Here is an 18355-nt window from a genome sequence, read left to right as displayed (position 1 = left end):
CTCTCCTTAAACTTCAGTATTATTTGAAGTGAAATGGGGTTTATACCAGTAAGTAATGGTTAACATTCATTGAGGGCATGCCACATACCGAACATCGTGCTTTACTTATTTTATTTGATCTTGTAAAATAGTGATAGTGGCGGGGAGAGGGAGAGACTGTTTTTCTAATTTTACATGAGGAAGTTAAGTCATTTTCTTCAGATGATATACCTTCATGACTCCTGGGGTTGTGCTGAGGATAAAAACTATGTAAGTTTTGTAGATCTCAATCATTAGGCTTCTAAGAAGCATACAAGAAATATTTTTGTGATGGTTGGTCGCCTATTACATGTAATCATTGACCTGAACATTTTGTTGGGTTAAAGTTGCTGAGTGGTTTTAAAATTTATTTCCCCATAGCTTACCTGTTTGATTTTGAAATAAATATGTGAAATAGATTATTAGCTTCATTTTACAGATGATAAGAGGTGCAGATGATTCATCCATGACCACAGAGCAAATAAATGATGGAAGTGGGCCTGGAACATGGGTCTTTAGGTGAGGAACCCATGTTCTTGTGGACTAGTCTTTCAAATGAGTCTGGAGAGAAAGGATCCAGATTAATTTAGCTCTTTCAAACGTATCTGTAAGAGTAAATCCAGTTGAATAATGACCCCAAAGACATCCAGGACCTAATCCCTGGAACCTGTGAATCTTGCCTTGTGTGGCAAAAGGAACGTTGCATGTGTGATTAAGTTAAGGATCTTGAGATGGGAATATCATCCTGGATTATCTTGGTGGTCCCTAAACGTAATGTGTCTTTGTAAGAGGAAGACAGGGAGAGATTTGATTACAGAAGAGCAGTAGGAGATATGACAAAGGAAGCCAGATGTCAGAGTGATGCAAAGAAGGGGCCAAGGAATGCTGGCGAGTTCCCGGAGCTGAAGAAAGCAAAGAAAGAGACTCTCCCTCCCCTCAGACTCCAGAAGAACATAGGCCTGCCAGCACCTTGACTTTAACATGGTGAGGCTGATTTTAGACTTCTCCTCTCCAGAATTGTAAGATAATAGATTTGTGTTGTTTTAAGCCACCAAATTTGCGGTAATTTGAATTAGTTGCATAGAGAATATGGCTTCCTATCTGTAATTTCAGTGCTTACACCTACTTTCAAGTAGGCCAGTGAAATTTAGAGGTAAACCACACTGACATCTAAAGATGACAACTTCTGGAATTTGCTCTGACACCACCAACCATTCCTGCTGTACAAGTACAGCATCCTTTCAAGTTTTCTAGGGTTTGGAAGGTTCTAATAGTTTTCAAAGAAATCAGGCACATCCTCACCTCCACTTTGTTGCCATGCGGGAGGAGACAACAGAATCAAGATGGAATTTTCCAGTTTGCAGCTTAAACGTCATTGCTCAGTTTTTAAAGCAGAGGTTGCAAACTAGTGGTCCTTAGGCGAGAGGATGTTTATACGACCTGACAATGATTCTATAAATTTTCAATTATTTGCCACAATTGAAAACTCAGGCGATCTCCTATAAAAATCCAGATTTCCATCTTTTCTTGGAGAATGGAAAGATCTGGAAATACTGGGTTCATAATTATTGCCAGTACTTGGCTGGTAGAGCAGAGTCCTGGTTAACCTCCTTTGGATAGGAAATGGGTGGCCAGTGTGGCTGTCCTCGCCCTTTCAGTGCCATCTTGCCCTCCAGGGCCTTCTTCATTTATTTTTCTTACTTGCTTGGCCCCTGTAGATTTATTGAGTTTGTGCCTCTGCTTTCAAGAAAAAAGAGCCAAATCCATATTCTGATTAGTTTAACAAAGGCATAAAATAATTTTTCCCTTGGGCCAATAATCTGGAAATTCATGGAGAGTAAGAGAGGTGACAAGAGAGTTAAGACAGGTAAATGTCTTAGTTTTCAAGTAGAAAAAAAACCACGACAGTGAATTCTGGAAACCAAAGAGCAGGGAAGTTAGCTTGAATTCTTGGGAAAGTTATTAGGCCAGACCTTTGGGAGCATGTAGAAAGAAAACGGTCATTAGGAACTAACGTATTTTAACCACATACAAAACGGTGTTCGGGTCTGTTTCTTTTTGTGGTAGAATTACTCGTCTCAGAGTGGAGGGCTCCTAGTATAATGGGTCTTCATTGACAAAAGACATTTGATAGTCACTTTTGATGTCCGTGTGGGCAAGACAGGGAATTATGGGCTAACTACTTGAATGAATGATTTGTACCTAGTTACACAACAAAACCAAAGGGGCTTCTTAAGCATGTTTATCAAGCTGGCAAGTGATTTCTAGTGCAGTGCTCTGTGGCAGGAGGGAGAAGCAGTCACATTACTCGTAGCCTCTTTCCCACATCTGCACCAGACCCCACCAGACCCACCGGCTCTTCTCTGAACCACAGCTGCCCTCATTCCATCTCACTGTAAATCCTTGTGATCCCCCTGATGATGTTGGCCAAGGCGTCATCAAATCCCTTTTCCCTCTCATTCATCTGGAAAAGTATCTTACCTGCCAGAGAGAAGTTTACTAGGCAATAAAACAGAAAACCATGAAAAAATTTTTTCAAAGCACCAATTTCTTAGCCTAAGAAAGTCCAGCTTTACTCAGGCTTGAGTCACGTGCCTTACTGTGCATCGCTCTGGGCTTCCTTTATTTTGCTTCTCATTATCTCCATGTAAAGGTGGATCAAACCATTACACGCATTTCTACCCTAAGGGAGATTTGGGTCTTTCAGTGGCTTGGTCAGTGGATTCACACTTCCCTTTGAAACCTTCTTTCTGATATCAGTTCTATGACTGATAACTCCTTCATATCTGGGGCATGATGAGTTTTTACCCCACAACTGTCCAGGGCTCTGTGATCCTTTATGTGGAAGGTGCATGTTTGGTTCCAGAACTCTCTTCATTGGTCTAGTAGCCTCTTGCCCTTTTTGGAAGGCCTTATGGTTCCAGACTTCTAGAAATCCTACCCTTACTCCTATTTTATTCATCCACAGCAGAGTAACTGGAAGTTTTTAAGGCTGGTCTCTCTTGGAGTAAAGCTTGGCTTTACTTGGCCATCAAGCTAGTAGCTGGCTCTTAACAGTGGCTCTTGTTGCAATGGCAGCCACCACCTTCCTGAGCCTCTCTGTCTCAGGTTAACTCCTGCTGATTTCTGTTCAACTGGACCCCATACATATGACTAGGTTCTCTATGATGTCTTCCCTCCAGTTGCCCCCTAGAACCTTCTCAAATTCTATCACTTCTATACATATTGTAAATACAATAGTTCCCAACAACAGCAGGGAAGATCCTTTCCTCTTATGAAAACACAGGAAAGCTGCTTTTCAAACGTAGAGATAACATGAAAGAGGAATGAAAGCAAATGTTTGGAAGCCAAATTAAGAGTCAAAAAGATTTAAACAGTTGGAAATGACTTGCTAAAAGAAATAGAATGGAATTTGAAGGGTATATGTGTAGTCCTGAATTGCAGCTTGAAAAAATCATGTCTTCAAGCTCAAGATTGGAGATACCTGCCTTGCTTGCAGTACGTACTAGGGTGGGGGCTGTGGTTGGAGATATTATTTGGCTGAGGAAGACCACTGTGACCTGAGTGCTAGGAAGATGTGCTCTCAGGTGTGTAACTAGCACTGCTCTGTCCTGACTGAGGGGGGAAGCCCCAGGCCCTGGAAGCCTGTAGGCCTGATGCATTGTACTGTGTGTGACTAGCATATTGATTTTGAAAAATTTGAAATGGAACCCCTTTGGGTGAGGCATGTACTCTCCATTTTACGCATTGATGTTCCTTCCTTGATTCCAAAGGTTGTGTGTGTGTGTGTGTACGTGTCCTAACTCCTTTATAGAACTTTTCTTCTGGAGCATAGGGATCCATCCCAAGCCCACACTTTGAGATGCATTAACAAACTGAAGGGGATCAAGAAGAGGAGGATCCAAATAGTAAAGGAATTAGATACCAGTTCATGTTGCAATAGTTCAGAGAACTACAGTTCTGTAGCCTGGAGAGCTGCCTTCAAAACCTGGAGGATTGTCTGTGGAAGAGGAGTTAGATTCAATTCATCTCATGGAACATTTATGGACTATGCGCCTTACGCCAGTCACTAAGTCGAGAGGATACAGAGAGAAGCAAGTTGGTCTCTGTCCTCAGGGCCAAGTTTACCACAGAGCAGAGGAGATACACAGAGATGGCTGTAAAATAGTAAGACTCACTCTGTGGTTCTTCAAAAGACAGAAAAGAGGAGACCAATTTCAGCTTGGTTTAGAAAGGCTTTTCCTAACAATAAAAACGTTCTCCAAATAGCATGGGCTGTGTTGAAAACTTGTCACTATTCAACTGCTGAGGATGAGCTAGAAGCGCTATGAATGGGGGTTGGCATAGATTACTCTCCTACCTCTATTAGTGGATGGTTCCAAGACCACCAACTTGCTTTCCTTTGCCTATCTAGAGAGAGTCATCATTGGGCCCACTGGCTGTACACGGGGTCCTGGGCAGACCACATGGGGAAGAGTGTTGGGTTGCAGGGTTTCCACAGCGTAGAACTGCATTGTGTGTTTGTCTTCTGTAAACACAGGAGCCAGTAGGCAGGGCTCAGCTTTTTTTCTGATTCATGAACCTGGTAGAAGAATGTAGTGGCATATTTGGCAGATATACTCTTGTTGCTGGTTGCTTCTTTTGTTTGTTGGCTTGCATCGGGCTGTGAGATTCAAGTCATTCCCTTTGAATGACACAGCACTTCATTTCCTGGGACAAGTATCTTAAGTAACGTCTATTCCCCCGTGTCCTCCACCCCCCAGGAACCCAGAAACATCCAGAGATCAACTGCCAAGACAGGAGATTCCTGCTTCTTCCCCTTTGATGGCAGAACTCGAAAATAATTCGTATTCCTATAGCTTTGTCCCTAGAGATTCCGCAGCCCTGGAAAGTGTGTAAGTCACATTTTGGCTGCAGGCAGAAGGCTAAAGCAGGCAAAGACAGCATTTCTTAACAGCTTTTGAGGCAAAACGTCTGGCAGCAGCATTCTCATCCTGTCCGCTTTCTGCTACCCCATCACCATCGTCATCAACTCTCACTTCCCGACTGTCTATGTAATTGTAAGGAACGCAGACATGGTCTCTTTTTCTTGGCAGGCAGATTCTGAGGTTCAGAAAGGCAGATACTATCTGGATTTGGCATGTCTTTCCAATTTTTACGTGTTTGACCCTAGTTTAGCTCTTTGGGACATCTCTCATCAGAAATCACCTGAAAGATGTGGAAACAAGGTGTATATAGTAGGTTATGGGGAGCAACCTGCCACCCACCTCCCCAGACTGCCATCATTGCTCACCCCACAGCTGCTGTGGCCACAGGGTGTGTGAACATGTCAGGCGTCCTGGCAGACACTCTTGCCTTCCAGGAATTCTCTTCCCTGGGTGAGTGAGAGTTGAGCCAGCCCCAGGCTTCCCCCATACCTTCAGATGGAGTGGGTTCATCAGCCAAGCCACCTGCCTCCTGCCCTGGGACCCCTGGAATCTCCAGAAGAGTAACAGTCAGAGGGTGGAGGCTCTCAGCCCTGACAGCCAGTTAATTACACTTGGAGGCTTAAAAAATGCTGGTGCATGGACCCCATTCTGCAAAGGTAATTTTTTAAAAGCAGCTTTACAGGTTTCATATATCACACAGCTCACTCATTTGGAGTGTACAACTCAATAGTTTTAGTATATTCAGACTTGTGGGACTAGTTCCACAGTTTTAGGACATTTTCAGCAGTCAGTTTCCATTTCTCTCCAGCTTCCCCAGCCCTAGGCAACCAGCCACCAAAATCCACTTTCTGTCACTGTAATTCTGCCTATTTCTGGACACTTCATATAAATGGAATCACACAATAGGTGGTCCTTTGCGAGTGGCCTCTCTCGCTTAGTACAGAGTTTTCAAGGTTTGTCCACATTATCAGGTATCAGTATTTTCTTCCTCTTTATTGCCAAATAGCATTCTATTTTATGAAGGTACTGCATTTTGTTTACTCACTCATCAGCTGATGGACTTCTGGGTTGATTCCACTTTTTAGCCAGGATGAATAAATGCTGCTCAAAAACAATGTGCAGAGGTTTTTGTGTAAACATATGATTCATTTCTCCTGGGAACATACCTGGACATGGAATTGCCGGCCCTACGGGAACTTTATGTGTAACCTATTGAAGACCTTCCAGGCATTTTCCAAAGCCGCTGCACCATTTCACAGAGGTATTTCATAAAAGCTCTCCATGATGATTCTATATGTGATCGCAGTGTGCCGCCAGGGTGGATAAGAACCCTCACTCTGCCTTGTTTGGAAGTAAAATAACTGTAGAAGAAATATCCGCTTTTTCCTGGAGGAGAGCATACGTTTAGAGCAGAACATCCATCCCTTCCAAGTGATTCCTTTTCAACATTCCACATCCCTCAGCTCTCACTAGTAGTCCATGGTTAACCTGAGCATCGACTAGGGGACTAGGCAGACTACTGCTGGAGGAAGATTATCCGGTGTCCGCCTTTGGCACGGGTCGGCTGCCAAAAGTTAAGTTGATCTGGAAAACTGATCTCTAGGTTAAGTGGAGCAGGGCCCCAGATGTGTCACCCCCACTTCTGAGGATGTGACATCTCTCCTTGTGTCATCACTTTCTTGGCGCTATCTGGTGAAAACTGAGTCATGAGGTGCCGACAAACATCCATTGCACTTGATGTGAACTTGAGGCATCTGCTCATTCCTGAGATATTTGCAGCTGTCAGCCCTGCCATCTAGAGGGTAAACAGCGTGCTGGGGTGAACTCCTGCCACTGTGACTGTTCCCGGCTTGTCTGAGAGAGGCAGAGCCCCAGACCGTGCAGTGCCTCTGTGAGAATCGGCGTGTGAGGGAGGGCTGCGTGGTGGTGACACCAGGATTGAGCAGCCCCGCCCTTCGCAAAACCCTACTTCCAAAGTAGCCCCGATGGAGGGAGGCAGAAACCAGCTGTTGTCCTGTGAGCTTTAAAAATCATTCCTTCTGCTGCAGATGCACATTTCCAAATGGTGCCTCTGGACCAACCCGAGGCTTGTTCTCTCTTCTTTGTGTCTGCAGCCACGGCACAGGGTATGAGAGCGATAACCACACCACGCCCATCCTCTGTGGCGCCCAGTACAGAATACACACCCACGGCGTCTTCAGGGGCATTCAGGTGAGTACTCGGGGCCCCGGCTGGAAGTGGACGTCATGGCCTCTTTCCCTTCTCAACATCCACCCTCTCACTTCCTTGCTGATGGCCATTTGATCCTGGCAAGTCTGTTCCTAGTTGTATGCTCCTGGGACAGCAGGAACCCCTCCTCTTCCAGGGGGCAGATAGGGCAGCCTCCTCTCCAGAAGCCAGCGTGAAGGGGGCTGCCTCTCTGGCTCAGGCCAAGATGCTTCCTGTAGAATCCCATTTCTTTTTTCATGGTTTAATTCGCCTTCTCCATGGTGGGCTGTGCAGCTCTTATATTTGGGGCTAAATGGGCTTGAATGAATGGCCTGCCTTTGACTTGGTCTGCAATGTAAAGTGCCCAAAGGTAGACTCTGTCTTGCCACGTGTTGTTAATAAATAACAATAACATCAGTAATGGCATCACCTATGGCTGGACACTTAGCATATGCTAGGCATTGTGCTAAGTTTTATACATGGACTGTTGTGTTTTTTTTTTAAATAGACTTAATTTTTTTACAACAATGTTTTAGTTTCAAGGGAAAATTGTGCAGAAAGTACAGAGAGTTCCCGTATCTTCCCTCTCCCCTGACATAGTCTCTATGATTATTAATATGTTGCTTTGGTATGGTGCATTTGTTACAATGGATGAGCCAATAGTGACACATTATTGTTAACCAAAGTCCATAGTTCACATTAGGGTTCACTTTTTGTGCTGTGTGGTTCTGTGGATTTTGTTAAATGCATAATGCTGTGTACCTACCATTACAATATCATACAGAGCAGTTTCACTGCCTAAACATGCCCTGTGTTCTACCTGTTCATCTCTCCCCCTTCTCCTGCCCCCATAACCACTGATCTTTTCACTGTCTATAGTTTTGCCTTTTCCCAGAGTGTCATATAGTTGGAATCACACAGTACGTAGCCTTTTCAGAGTGGCTCCTTTCACTTAGTAATACACATTTAAGCTTCTTCCATGTCTATACATTGACCCCTCCCCCTCCATTTAATCCTCAGCACACCTTTATGAGGTAGGTACTATTATTAGCTACATTTTGTAGGTAAAGAAACTGAATCCTGGAGAAGACGAGTGACTTGTCCAAAACCACATAGCTGAAAAGAGGTGGAGCAGAGACTTACAACACGACTTGTCTGACTCCAAAAACCCTGTTTTTAACCACCTCCGTATACTGCCTCCGAGGGAGACAGAAGGCTGTGAACAGTTTGGGGGAGGAGGGCATCTCCAAAGAGAATGAAGGGGAGCTTGCCTCATTGTTTTCCTCTAGCTCTTTCTCAGGTAGGACTGACCATGCACGTACACTCACAAGATAAAGGGGATCAACATACTGCGATCCCCTGTGAGGGTGTGTATGGTGCACAGAGGGCAGACCCAGTGTTTTCTGGGATCACTGTGAAAGCACTGCACATGCAGCCTCTGGTTTTCAGCTCCCCTTCACAAACAGCACCCACAGATCTCAGGGGCTCCTCTTCCTTGTCATTTACTCACACATGGAAGGTCTGGTTAGTTGGAGCTCATCTGTGTCCCGCATGCCTCTCTAATAAGGACGTTCCCACCCATTGCAAATTGGGCCCCGGTCTTGTGGCCATGCGTCTGAGTGGGAGGGAATGGAATAGAATCTGGGACTTTGGCTTCCAAACCTCACTGCATCTAGCAGAGAAGCTGAGAGACAGGCTGGACTGGGAGCTCTTCCAGTCACCAGCATTTCTTTTCCAGATACTCTGGATCAGCGACCCCAAACAGACTTCAAGTACTTGTTCTGGCTGGTCAGTATTGATGACATTAGAGCACTGCATTATAGAACGCACTGATCTGTCATCCATTAGTGATGTCTGCTGTGGGCATCTAGTGTGTGAAGGGAAGCGATTTTAGGCCTCGGCTCTGCCATCCCTTCTTTGGGTACATTCCAATGCACGCTTTCTCTGGAGACCCGGCACACATGTTCACATGTGGCTGAAGCCTGCATTCTCTTACACTCTGCTTGCAGGACGTGCGGCGCGTGCCTGGAGTAGCCCCGACTCTTGTCCGGTCAGCATCTGAGACCAGTGAGAAACGCCCCTTCATGTGTGCTTACCCGGGCTGCAATAAGAGATATTTTAAGCTGTCCCACTTACAGATGCACAGCCGGAAGCACACTGGTAAGTGTGTCACCGTCCAGCGTTGGTTCGGTGACCTTTGGGGAGGGCTGGTTCCGGAGCTCCTGCTCCTGGGTCTCACACCGCTAAGGACCCAGGTGATTGCTGGGATGGACAGTAGGCACTACTATGAAAGATCTGGCTCAGGTGATAGAAAAGGGCCATTTTGCATCCTGATTATCCATCCTTTAATGGAGAAGTCAGTAAGCTGTCTTTAGGAAGGGCTGAGCAGAGTGGTGGAAAGAGAATCACATGGAATTAAAGAGCCTGGTGTTTGAATTCTGGCTTCATCACCAAGTGGTGAGACCTAGCCAAAGTCACTTAACCTCTCTTAACCTCATTTGCGTCATGTGAAAAATGGAGATGATAATGCCTACCTTATATAATTGTTAAAAGCAGATTAAATTTTAACATTAAATTGGATTAAAGAAATTACAGGTATGAAACGTCAAGTGGAGTACCCTATGCCAATAGGTCTGAATAAATGATAGTGTTACTATTAGAATACTATTAGCATCTCTAAAGGGAGAGGAGCTAGCCTGGGAGTTGGGTAATCAGACGATTTTGAGAGCTTAATGGGCAAGGTTATCCCAAGATTAGGAAGAGATGGTTCAAAGACAACCTTAACTGCCTCAACCTTAATTTGGGTTAATAATCAACCAAATGAGAATGGGAAAATGGATTGTAGGTTTAATTTTTGTTTTCAGTCTTAAAAAAAGATGGTGATTTTTGATGATGTGTCTAGGAAAACTTGATTTTCCCCACAGGTCTGCCTCTGAGAAAGAGTCCTTGTGTGGTTGTTGGACACCTCAAATGTGAACAGCCGTTTTATAAATATTTGCCCTTGGCCTGTGGATGGGAGTGAGGTTGGGTCTCCCCTATAGGGAAAGGGGGAAGAGCAGGCTTTTCTGCAGGGCAGCTGGTGCCATACTTTTTCATTTTTAAAATTTTTAAAAATTAATTTGAGAGAGAGAGAGAAAGAGAGAGACATCGATGTGAGCGAAAAACATTGTCTGGTACTTCCCACATGCATCCTGACCAGGGATCGAATCTACAACCTGGATATGTGCCTTGACCAGGAATCGAACTTGCAACCTTTTGGTGTATGGGATGATGCTCCAACCGCCTGAGCTCCACTGACCCCGGGGCATTCTTTCCACAATTGAAAAACAGCTTTGTTGTGATGATAAGCGTAATTATTTAATATTACTGCTGAGGTTGCTTAGGGGAAGCTAGAGAAGAAAGTGATCTGCTTTGGGATCTCTAGACCATTGGACGTTGCTACGTCATTGCATGTGGAGGTTGCAGTTCCTGCGTAAACCTGACTTGGCACTCAGTGCACCACTGGCTTTTTGAGGCTAAAGAGGAGAAAACCCGTGGCATGTTCTGTTTTTACATAGTTTCCTAAATAGGATCATTTGGAAAGTAAATGTTAAGGTTAGAAGGGAGATGGTAAGTAAAACTCTGCTTGGAAGAATGCGAAGGAATACATTCAAGACGATACAGTTGTAGAAACTTTTAATGGAAAAAAGATACTTAGAAAACAATGAGGGTTTGATGTCTGTGTGAAGGGAAGACAGTAGACAAGATCGCCAAGACTATCAGACCTGCTAGGGCGGGCTGGTATATAACAATTCTGTGGCCCCCTTTTTGAAAGAGTACAATTTGTAGTAATAGTGCAAACTGTAATATTAAGTAATTCTATTTTAAATGCTTTCTATGTGTCAGGCTCTTTACATGCATTATTTCATTTAATCCTCACACATACAAGAATTATCAGGTGAGTAGGGTACAGGGGAAGCAGGACTCAAACTCACGCCTTTTAATTCCAAGTCACAAGCCCCCGGTTCCAAGGGCGTATGGTCTGTTTTGGAGCTAGGACATATACAATTGAAAAGGGGCTAAGAGAGCACGTGATAATGTCCTAAACCAGAGGCTGGAGGAGTGGGAAGGGTTGTTCAGAGAGTATCCATTTGAGCTAGGGTCAAGGAGGTTTCTTGGAGGAGGATGGGCGTGGGCTGACCATCAAGGTTAAGGTCGGGCAGAAAAAGGAAAAACAGGAGCAGAAGCAGAAAGGCAGGGAAAAGAAATGAGACCCAATAGTGGTGTTGTCCTCCCCAATTGTAGAGGTGAAGCTAAGCTACTGGGCTGGGGACACATAGTGACTTAAGGAAAGGCTCCTGCCCTCAGGAACTTCCAGCCGGTGGGAGAAGGCCGACCTGGGCACAGCCCACCACATTCGATGTTCTGTAATAAATTTTGTAAGGAGCGAAGGAAGGACTTTCAGTCTGCACGTGACGTTCCCAGGAAGGATCACAGCCGAACAGGCATTTGTGAGGAACTTACAGCAGACTTTTTGCCTGGGAGGAACGTGGGGATAAGGGACCAAGGGCGTTTAGTGTGAGCAAAGTGTGAGGCAGATTTCGGGAATGGTGAGCTCTGGTATAGCAGGGATACAGATTACTCAGGGGAGAGAAGAGGTTATGGGGCTGGAAAGGTAACTAGGGACTGCCCTGCAACGGAAAGACCCGACGGAGCCCAGGGGGAGTGGGAGGGAGAGGACTTGCTCTCCATCCCAGAACTCCATCCCAGAATGCGGGTGACTCAGAATTCTCATACGAAGGTGGAAAGGCCCGAGGTCGCTGAGTGCACTCTTGGGGCTCAGCTCCCAGTGTTTGGCTGAACTTGCTCGAGCGAGGACAGGGTGGGGTTTCTCCATTCTGAGACGGGCGGTTGTGTAACCCCACTGCTGACTTCTCTCTGATAAAGGGATAGCAAAATCTTTCCAAGCTCCTGGTTTAACTTGAGCGTCTCACAACCATGGAACTGTTTATTCTTGACTCAGGAATGAGAAGTCAGTAGCGGAGAACACCAAATCTTCAGGCCATAAAATACGGGGCCTGCTCCAAGGCACGTCCATCCCAGGATTCTGCCTCAGACTCAGTCTAGGAGTTAAGAGTTCTTCGGTTTATTATTTGTCTAAATATCCCCTGCCAGTGATTTTTGAGCACGCTTCTGTGCTGGGTACTGGGCTAAGCCCTTTATGTAGATGGTCTGGTTTAATCAGTTTGTAAATCCTCGGAAGATGTCAGATTATTGGCCCCATTTCACAATAAGGAAACCACACCTCACCCAGCCCTTAAAGTGCCAGAGTGGGATTGTGACCCTGGTCTCAGACTCCATAGCCTGGGATTCTGTTCACTTCTAACTGAGAGATGAGGGACCATCCTCATTCACCTAGCCCCTCCCCCGTCCCCCAGTCTGCAGTCACTGACAGCGAGCCCATGGATAGGTGGGCCTTTAACCACACGCTGCATTTGACAAGGCCACACTAACACGCTCCACCGAAGTGCCTGAGGCACTTGGGGATCCCTTCAGTCCCAAGAGGAGAGGTTGCCTTTAATGAGATCCCCACTTCCAGTATCATTTTCAAATGGAGTCTGTGTCTTCCCCCAAGGTGAGAAACCATACCAGTGTGACTTCAAGGACTGTGAGCGAAGGTTTTCTCGTTCAGACCAGCTCAAAAGACACCAAAGGAGACACACAGGTTTGTAGGTTCACTTCTCATTGCCGGCAGTGTGTTCCCTTGCATTACAGTTGATGTTGTGATTCTTTGTTGTTACATATGGATGTGAGAGGGTCAGCCATTTGTTTCATTTTTCCAAATTTTTTTCTAATTGCTGGGGATTTTCCTTCAAGAAAGAAAGAAAGAGAGAAAAAAGCTCCCCATATTTATCATGCAGACCACAGAACCATGAGATTCCAGTAGCTACTTGCTGATGATACACCGAGCACCAGTAAAGATAATGGGTGGTGGAGATTGGAATCCCATCTGTAGTGTATGATCCTCTTTTTCAGTCTTGGACAGAGTTGAGACCTTGGACATCTGTGGTTAAGGAATAATTGTTTCCAAGAGCAGAAGCAGGTCTTCTAGGGTTATGCACAGAATTGGGTGGTTCATGCTGGGCCTGGGGGAAATCTGAGGGTGAGGCAGATGCTGCGGGCGTGGCTGGAAATGCCCGGCTCCTCCGGCCTCCGGGAAGCAGGCCTGTGGGCCTCGTCATGCCCCCACGTTGTTAGGGCTGCGGTTAGACCTTCTCTGTCCGTCTAGGTGTGAAACCATTCCAGTGTAAAACTTGTCAGCGAAAGTTCTCCCGGTCCGACCACCTGAAGACCCACACCAGGACTCATACAGGTAAAACAAGTGCGTAAACTTTTCTTCACATTTATTTTTCATTATTTTTTTAAACTACTGTTGAATGAAGTTGTTTATGATGAGAGAGATTGGAAAAGACTAGTGTAAAAACGGTTCTGAACAGGTTTAGACTCAGATAAGAGAAAGAACATTCTATGGCTATCTTTAAACAATAACATTGTTTAAGAAGGGGCGGGGGATTGATACAGAATAGAAGAGAGATGTGAAAAGAACTTTTCATGAGTGTCCAGAATAAAAATGAAGAGATAACTTAGGTCCCTCTGTTCCCAATTTGTTTCATCGTATTTTTTATCACTCAGCTTGATAGGATAATCAACCTCACAGAAGAACAACAGAAATTCTAGCAAGCCCTAATATAGCAAGCTAAGCATTTATTCTCTGAAAGTTCATGTGTCACGACACTATTTTCAGAGATTGGAATTCTTTCTCTGCTAAAAGTTAGTGCCCCGGGAGCTGCCATGGTTTCTGCCAGACTCACATCAGTGTGTGGATATTATTTCCTTTGTACTAGTCTAGAGAAGGGGAGTATAGCATTTATTCTCTGGCTGTGGAAGGCTTTTGCTTCCCCGTAAGACTGGTGTGATTCATAATGAAAATGGCACCGTCTTTGTTGTGTATTTTATAGCTTTGGAAGGAGGGCCAATGTCTAGGTTATCTTACCTTAACATCATCCTTGTAAGAAGAGTAAGGCAGGCATGTTTTATCCCCATTCTATAGATCAGGGACTGAGGCACGTTGTGATTAAATGACTTGTGTAAAGTCCTAAAGCTAGTAAGTAGCAAAACCAGTTTTATCTGCTCCCAGCCCTCCATTATGTCTTCTTTGTTGGAGAAAGGTTTGGGGCATTGGGGTTTACCTCACAGTCCATGGAGAAAAGAGAAGCAAGTAGAAAGTCAGCAGAGTTGAATACCATTGATAGACTGAGGAGAATGAAGACAGCAAGAGAAAGGGTTGGACAGGACTTTGGCTGCATGGCTGGGGGTGGGGACCAGGAGCAGGAGCCAGATTAGAAAGAGCAGAGGAACAGTGAGCAGGAGGTAAAGGAAGGCATGACGTCATGAGCCCCTCGTGCAGTCCCGGATTTTCAACCCAAACAGGCTGCACTTACAGAGTCAAGGCACCTGTGCCCCAGAGTTGGTGGGATGGGCATCTCGTTGGCCCTACTCGGAAGCCTTTGGTGTTGCTTCTTTGCCTTAGTTCTGAGCTCATAATTTGGTGGGAAAGAGTTTCTGTTCCTTGTACCCCAACCCCCAAACCTGTGCATATCTGCATATGTGCTGGTGACCTAGGTTACCAGTAGACTGTTTAATGCTATACTTGATGGGCCCCCAGCCCCGACCCTGTGTCAGCACCTCCCCAGGGACATTTCTCAGTGCTTGTCCTGACCAGTAGTTCCCAGAAAAGGCCAAGTGGGACCAGCGTTATTGTGAGAAGATCCCCTAGGAGGTACAAGGGATTGGCTTCTGTGGCATTTGTACTTAGCTTGAAGTCACAGCTATATTTGCATTATGGCTAGGCCCAGGAGGTGGGATACAGCAAAGTGCACGGGTTTTGAAATTAGACTGACCTGAAAAGGAATCTTGCCTGGGTCTGCCTTGCCCAGATGTCCACCGTCATCTGTAGAGTGGGGATAACAACACTTCCCTTACAGAGCTGTTCTAAGGAGTACATGAGGCAAGCCGTATATATACTAGTATATATACTAGAGGCTCAGTGCATGAATTTGTGCAGGGTGGGGTCCCTTGACCTGGCTGGCAGATGGGGCCCATGGGGGCATCTTGCCCAGTCCTGATCTGGGCCACAGGAGGTTCCGATCAGGGTGATCGGGCCAGCCAGCTGGGGGGGGGGAGGCCGCGGGGAGCACACTGACCACCAGGGGGCAGCTCCTGCATTGAGTGTCTGCCCCATGGTGGTCAGTGCGCATCATAGCGATTGGTCGACCAATCATTCCGGTCATTCATTTGTAACAGTCGTTTACTGTTGTGATGGCCACCACAAAGCTTGGCATACATTAGGCACTCAATAAAAACTAATTATCTTCCCTGTACATAATGAGGTTGGAAAGAACTTCTGAGGGTGCCTTAGGTGGAGAAGACTTGATCTGTTGGCAGACATGTTAATCTCAGAACTATGCCTCAACTAGAATTTTCTGTGTATCAGAATTATGCTCTGAATAACACTTTAAGGAAATAGAAGCAAATACCATGCACACTAGTATCAGTGACTTATTTAAAAATACTCAGCCTGTCCAGAATCTTTATCTATACAGAGATAGGAAAGCTGCAGACACAGCTCTACTGCTGGATGGCAATTAATCAGTATCATCCAGGGTGACGATCCTGAGGCCCTACTTAAAACAGTCTAACAGGAGAGGTTGAAATAAGTGTTCCTCACCCCTTCATTTTATTTTTATTTATTTATTTTTTAATATATTTTTATTGATTTTTTACAGAGAGGAAGGGAGAGGGATAGAGAGTTAGAAACATCGATGAGAGAGAAACATCAATCAGCTGCCTCCTGCACACCCCCTACTGGGGATGTGCCCGCAACCAAGGTACATGCCCTTGACCGGAATCGAACCTGGGACTTTTCAGTTCGCAAGCTGACGCTCTATCCACTGAGCCAAACCGGTTTTGGCCCTCCTTCATTTTATATGATTACCCAGACATTTCCATTCATAGTCTCTCATTTCCCAAGTCTTCTGACTTAATAATCCTATATAATAAAAGGCTAATATGCAAATCGACCGAACGGCAGAACAACCAGTCGCTATGAGGTGCAGTGACCACCAGGGGGCAGATGCTCAATGCAGGAGCTGCCCCCTGGTGGTCAATGTGCTCCCATAGGGGGAGTGCTGCTCAGTCAGAAGGCAGGCTCACAGCTGGCGAGCACAGCGGCGGTGGCTGGAACCTCTCCAGCCTCCAAGGCAGTCGGACATCCCCCGAGGGCTCCTGGACTGCGAGAGGGCAAAGGCCAGGCTGAGGGACCCTTCCCCAAGTGCACAAATTTCATGCACCAGGCCTCTAGTATTTTATAATTTGCTACAGTATTTTAAGGCCTCAGAGGTGCTGCCATCTCAAAGCTGCCCATGAAGTGAGCCTGGTGCGTTAGCTTAGGGGCAAAACTAGAGGGAATCCAGAGTGGGTGCCTTGTGGGATTAACTCAGGCCTTTGAGAGTTAAATATACACCATCTTTTCCGCTGCAAGTATCTGATTGGCAATTGTGTCAACAGGTGAAAAGCCCTTCAGCTGTCGGTGGCCCAGTTGTCAGAAAAAGTTCGCCCGGTCAGACGAATTAGTCCGCCATCACAACATGCACCAGAGAAACATGACCAAGCTCCAGCTGGCACTTTGAGGGGTCCAACCCGGGGACAGGGCTGTGTCCCAGGCAGGACAGTGTGGGAACTGCTTTCCAATCTGACTTTAAAATTCCTCCTCACTCAACCTCTCTCAGAAGGAAATGGCAGTTCGCCTTCTTCCTCCAGCTTCCAAGACAAGATGCGTGTACTACTGGATCCCGCCAGGTTTCCCCGGAGAAGGTGGCCTCCACTCTGCCAACTTATAGTTGACTCACAAGGCCCCGGAGAGGTGGCTAACGACGTCCATCGCCGTTTGGTCTGGATTTCCCAGTGTAAGAAGAGCCATTGTTGAGAAGGTTCCCCCACCCTCTTCTTTTACGCTCATTTTCACTGGGAATGGAGTCATTGTACCATTTTCCATCATAGAATATTTATAGGCCAGGGCATGCGTATGTGTCTGCTAATGTAAACTTTGTCATGGTTTCCATTTACTAACAGCAATAGCAAGAAAATAAATCAGAGAGCAGGGCCCTGGGGGTGAGACCCGTCAGACAGTGCGGAGGTTAGGCAGGCTGCGCACTGCCAGGCAATTTTTAAAGCCCGTGTCTTTCAAGCAGCTGAAAAAAAAAAAAGAATCAGAACTAACCAGCAACTCTGTAGAGAAATATGAAAGAGATTTACCATTCAGTTAATTCAATGTTAATATTAACATAATGCTCTTAAGACACCGTGTTCGAAGAGCTGAGATTTTGGTTTTGTGTTCATTTTTGACTTTTTGAATTGTAGTCATACGCGTCTTCAGAGATGTACATATAGCCTCCACAAAGGAAGTGGAATTCATTTGTATCATGTGGGGTGCCCTTAGAGTCCTTCCAAGTGTACAGGCCACGCTGGTTATGTGGCTTCAAGTTGTAAAAATTAAAGCAACTCGAAAAGAAATAGGGCTGATCTGGGATCTCACGGATAAGACTGTTCTTAAGTAACTTAAGTAACTTTGGGTCTGCAAGTATATGTGCAAAAAATGATACTTAACTAGGGTGAGGAAATCCATTGTTTAAAGGTAATTGGGTGTGTGTGATTTTTTTTTTTTCCGGATTTTTAAGGGAGGGAGTTTTATTATTTACTGTTGCTTGAAATTATTGTGTAAATATATCTATCTGATAATGATTTGCTCTTTGACAACTGAAGTTAGGAAATGTATAAACGTTAGATGCATCACTGTCTTGGTGTTGATCTTACAACGTATGGATAACACTAAAAATGTAACCTGCATTTTTTCACTTCGCTCTCAATTAAAGTCTAATTCAAAAGGAAAGTGGCAAGATTCTATCAGCCCTATTGAGCTCAAATCTTTAAGCCTCTTTTAAATAGGCAAGAAGATACCGCCGACATTGATGACCACTAGTTGAGCCTGTCCCAGGGCCTGACCACTATTTATTTCCTCCTGTGGAAACTCAGGAGGCAGTTATCCCTCAGAGAAGCAGCCAGAGAGGCCTCTCTTCTGCTCGAATCTTAAAGGGACTGCGTGG

At 45.4% G+C, this 18355-nt stretch overlaps 1 protein-coding gene across 2 annotated transcripts in view; it reads left to right on the top strand.

Moving 5' to 3' along the window:
• The window catches only part of WT1 (WT1 transcription factor), a 45283-nt gene extending 27170 nt beyond the window's left edge, over positions 1 to 18113 (top strand). The window contains exons 5-9 of one of the 2 annotated variants that reach the window (XM_054725109.1): positions 7061 to 7157; positions 9164 to 9314; positions 12769 to 12858; positions 13423 to 13515; positions 16761 to 18113. In XM_054725109.1, the coding sequence (XP_054581084.1) occupies positions 7061 to 7157; positions 9164 to 9314; positions 12769 to 12858; positions 13423 to 13515; positions 16761 to 16882 (553 nt within the window). In that variant the 3' untranslated portion in view covers positions 16883 to 18113. The remainder of the gene's footprint in view (positions 1 to 7060; positions 7158 to 9163; positions 9315 to 12768; positions 12859 to 13422; positions 13516 to 16760) is intronic. The other variant, XM_054725108.1, reaches the window with a different exon arrangement.
• Positions 18114 to 18355: the final 242 nt, after the last annotated feature.

The sequence above is a fragment of the Eptesicus fuscus genome, chromosome 13, assembly GCF_027574615.1.
Source record: "Eptesicus fuscus isolate TK198812 chromosome 13, DD_ASM_mEF_20220401, whole genome shotgun sequence".
In the NCBI taxonomy this organism is placed as follows: domain Eukaryota; kingdom Metazoa; phylum Chordata; class Mammalia; order Chiroptera; family Vespertilionidae; genus Eptesicus; species Eptesicus fuscus.
This window is presented reverse-complemented; position numbering and strand designations above follow the sequence as displayed.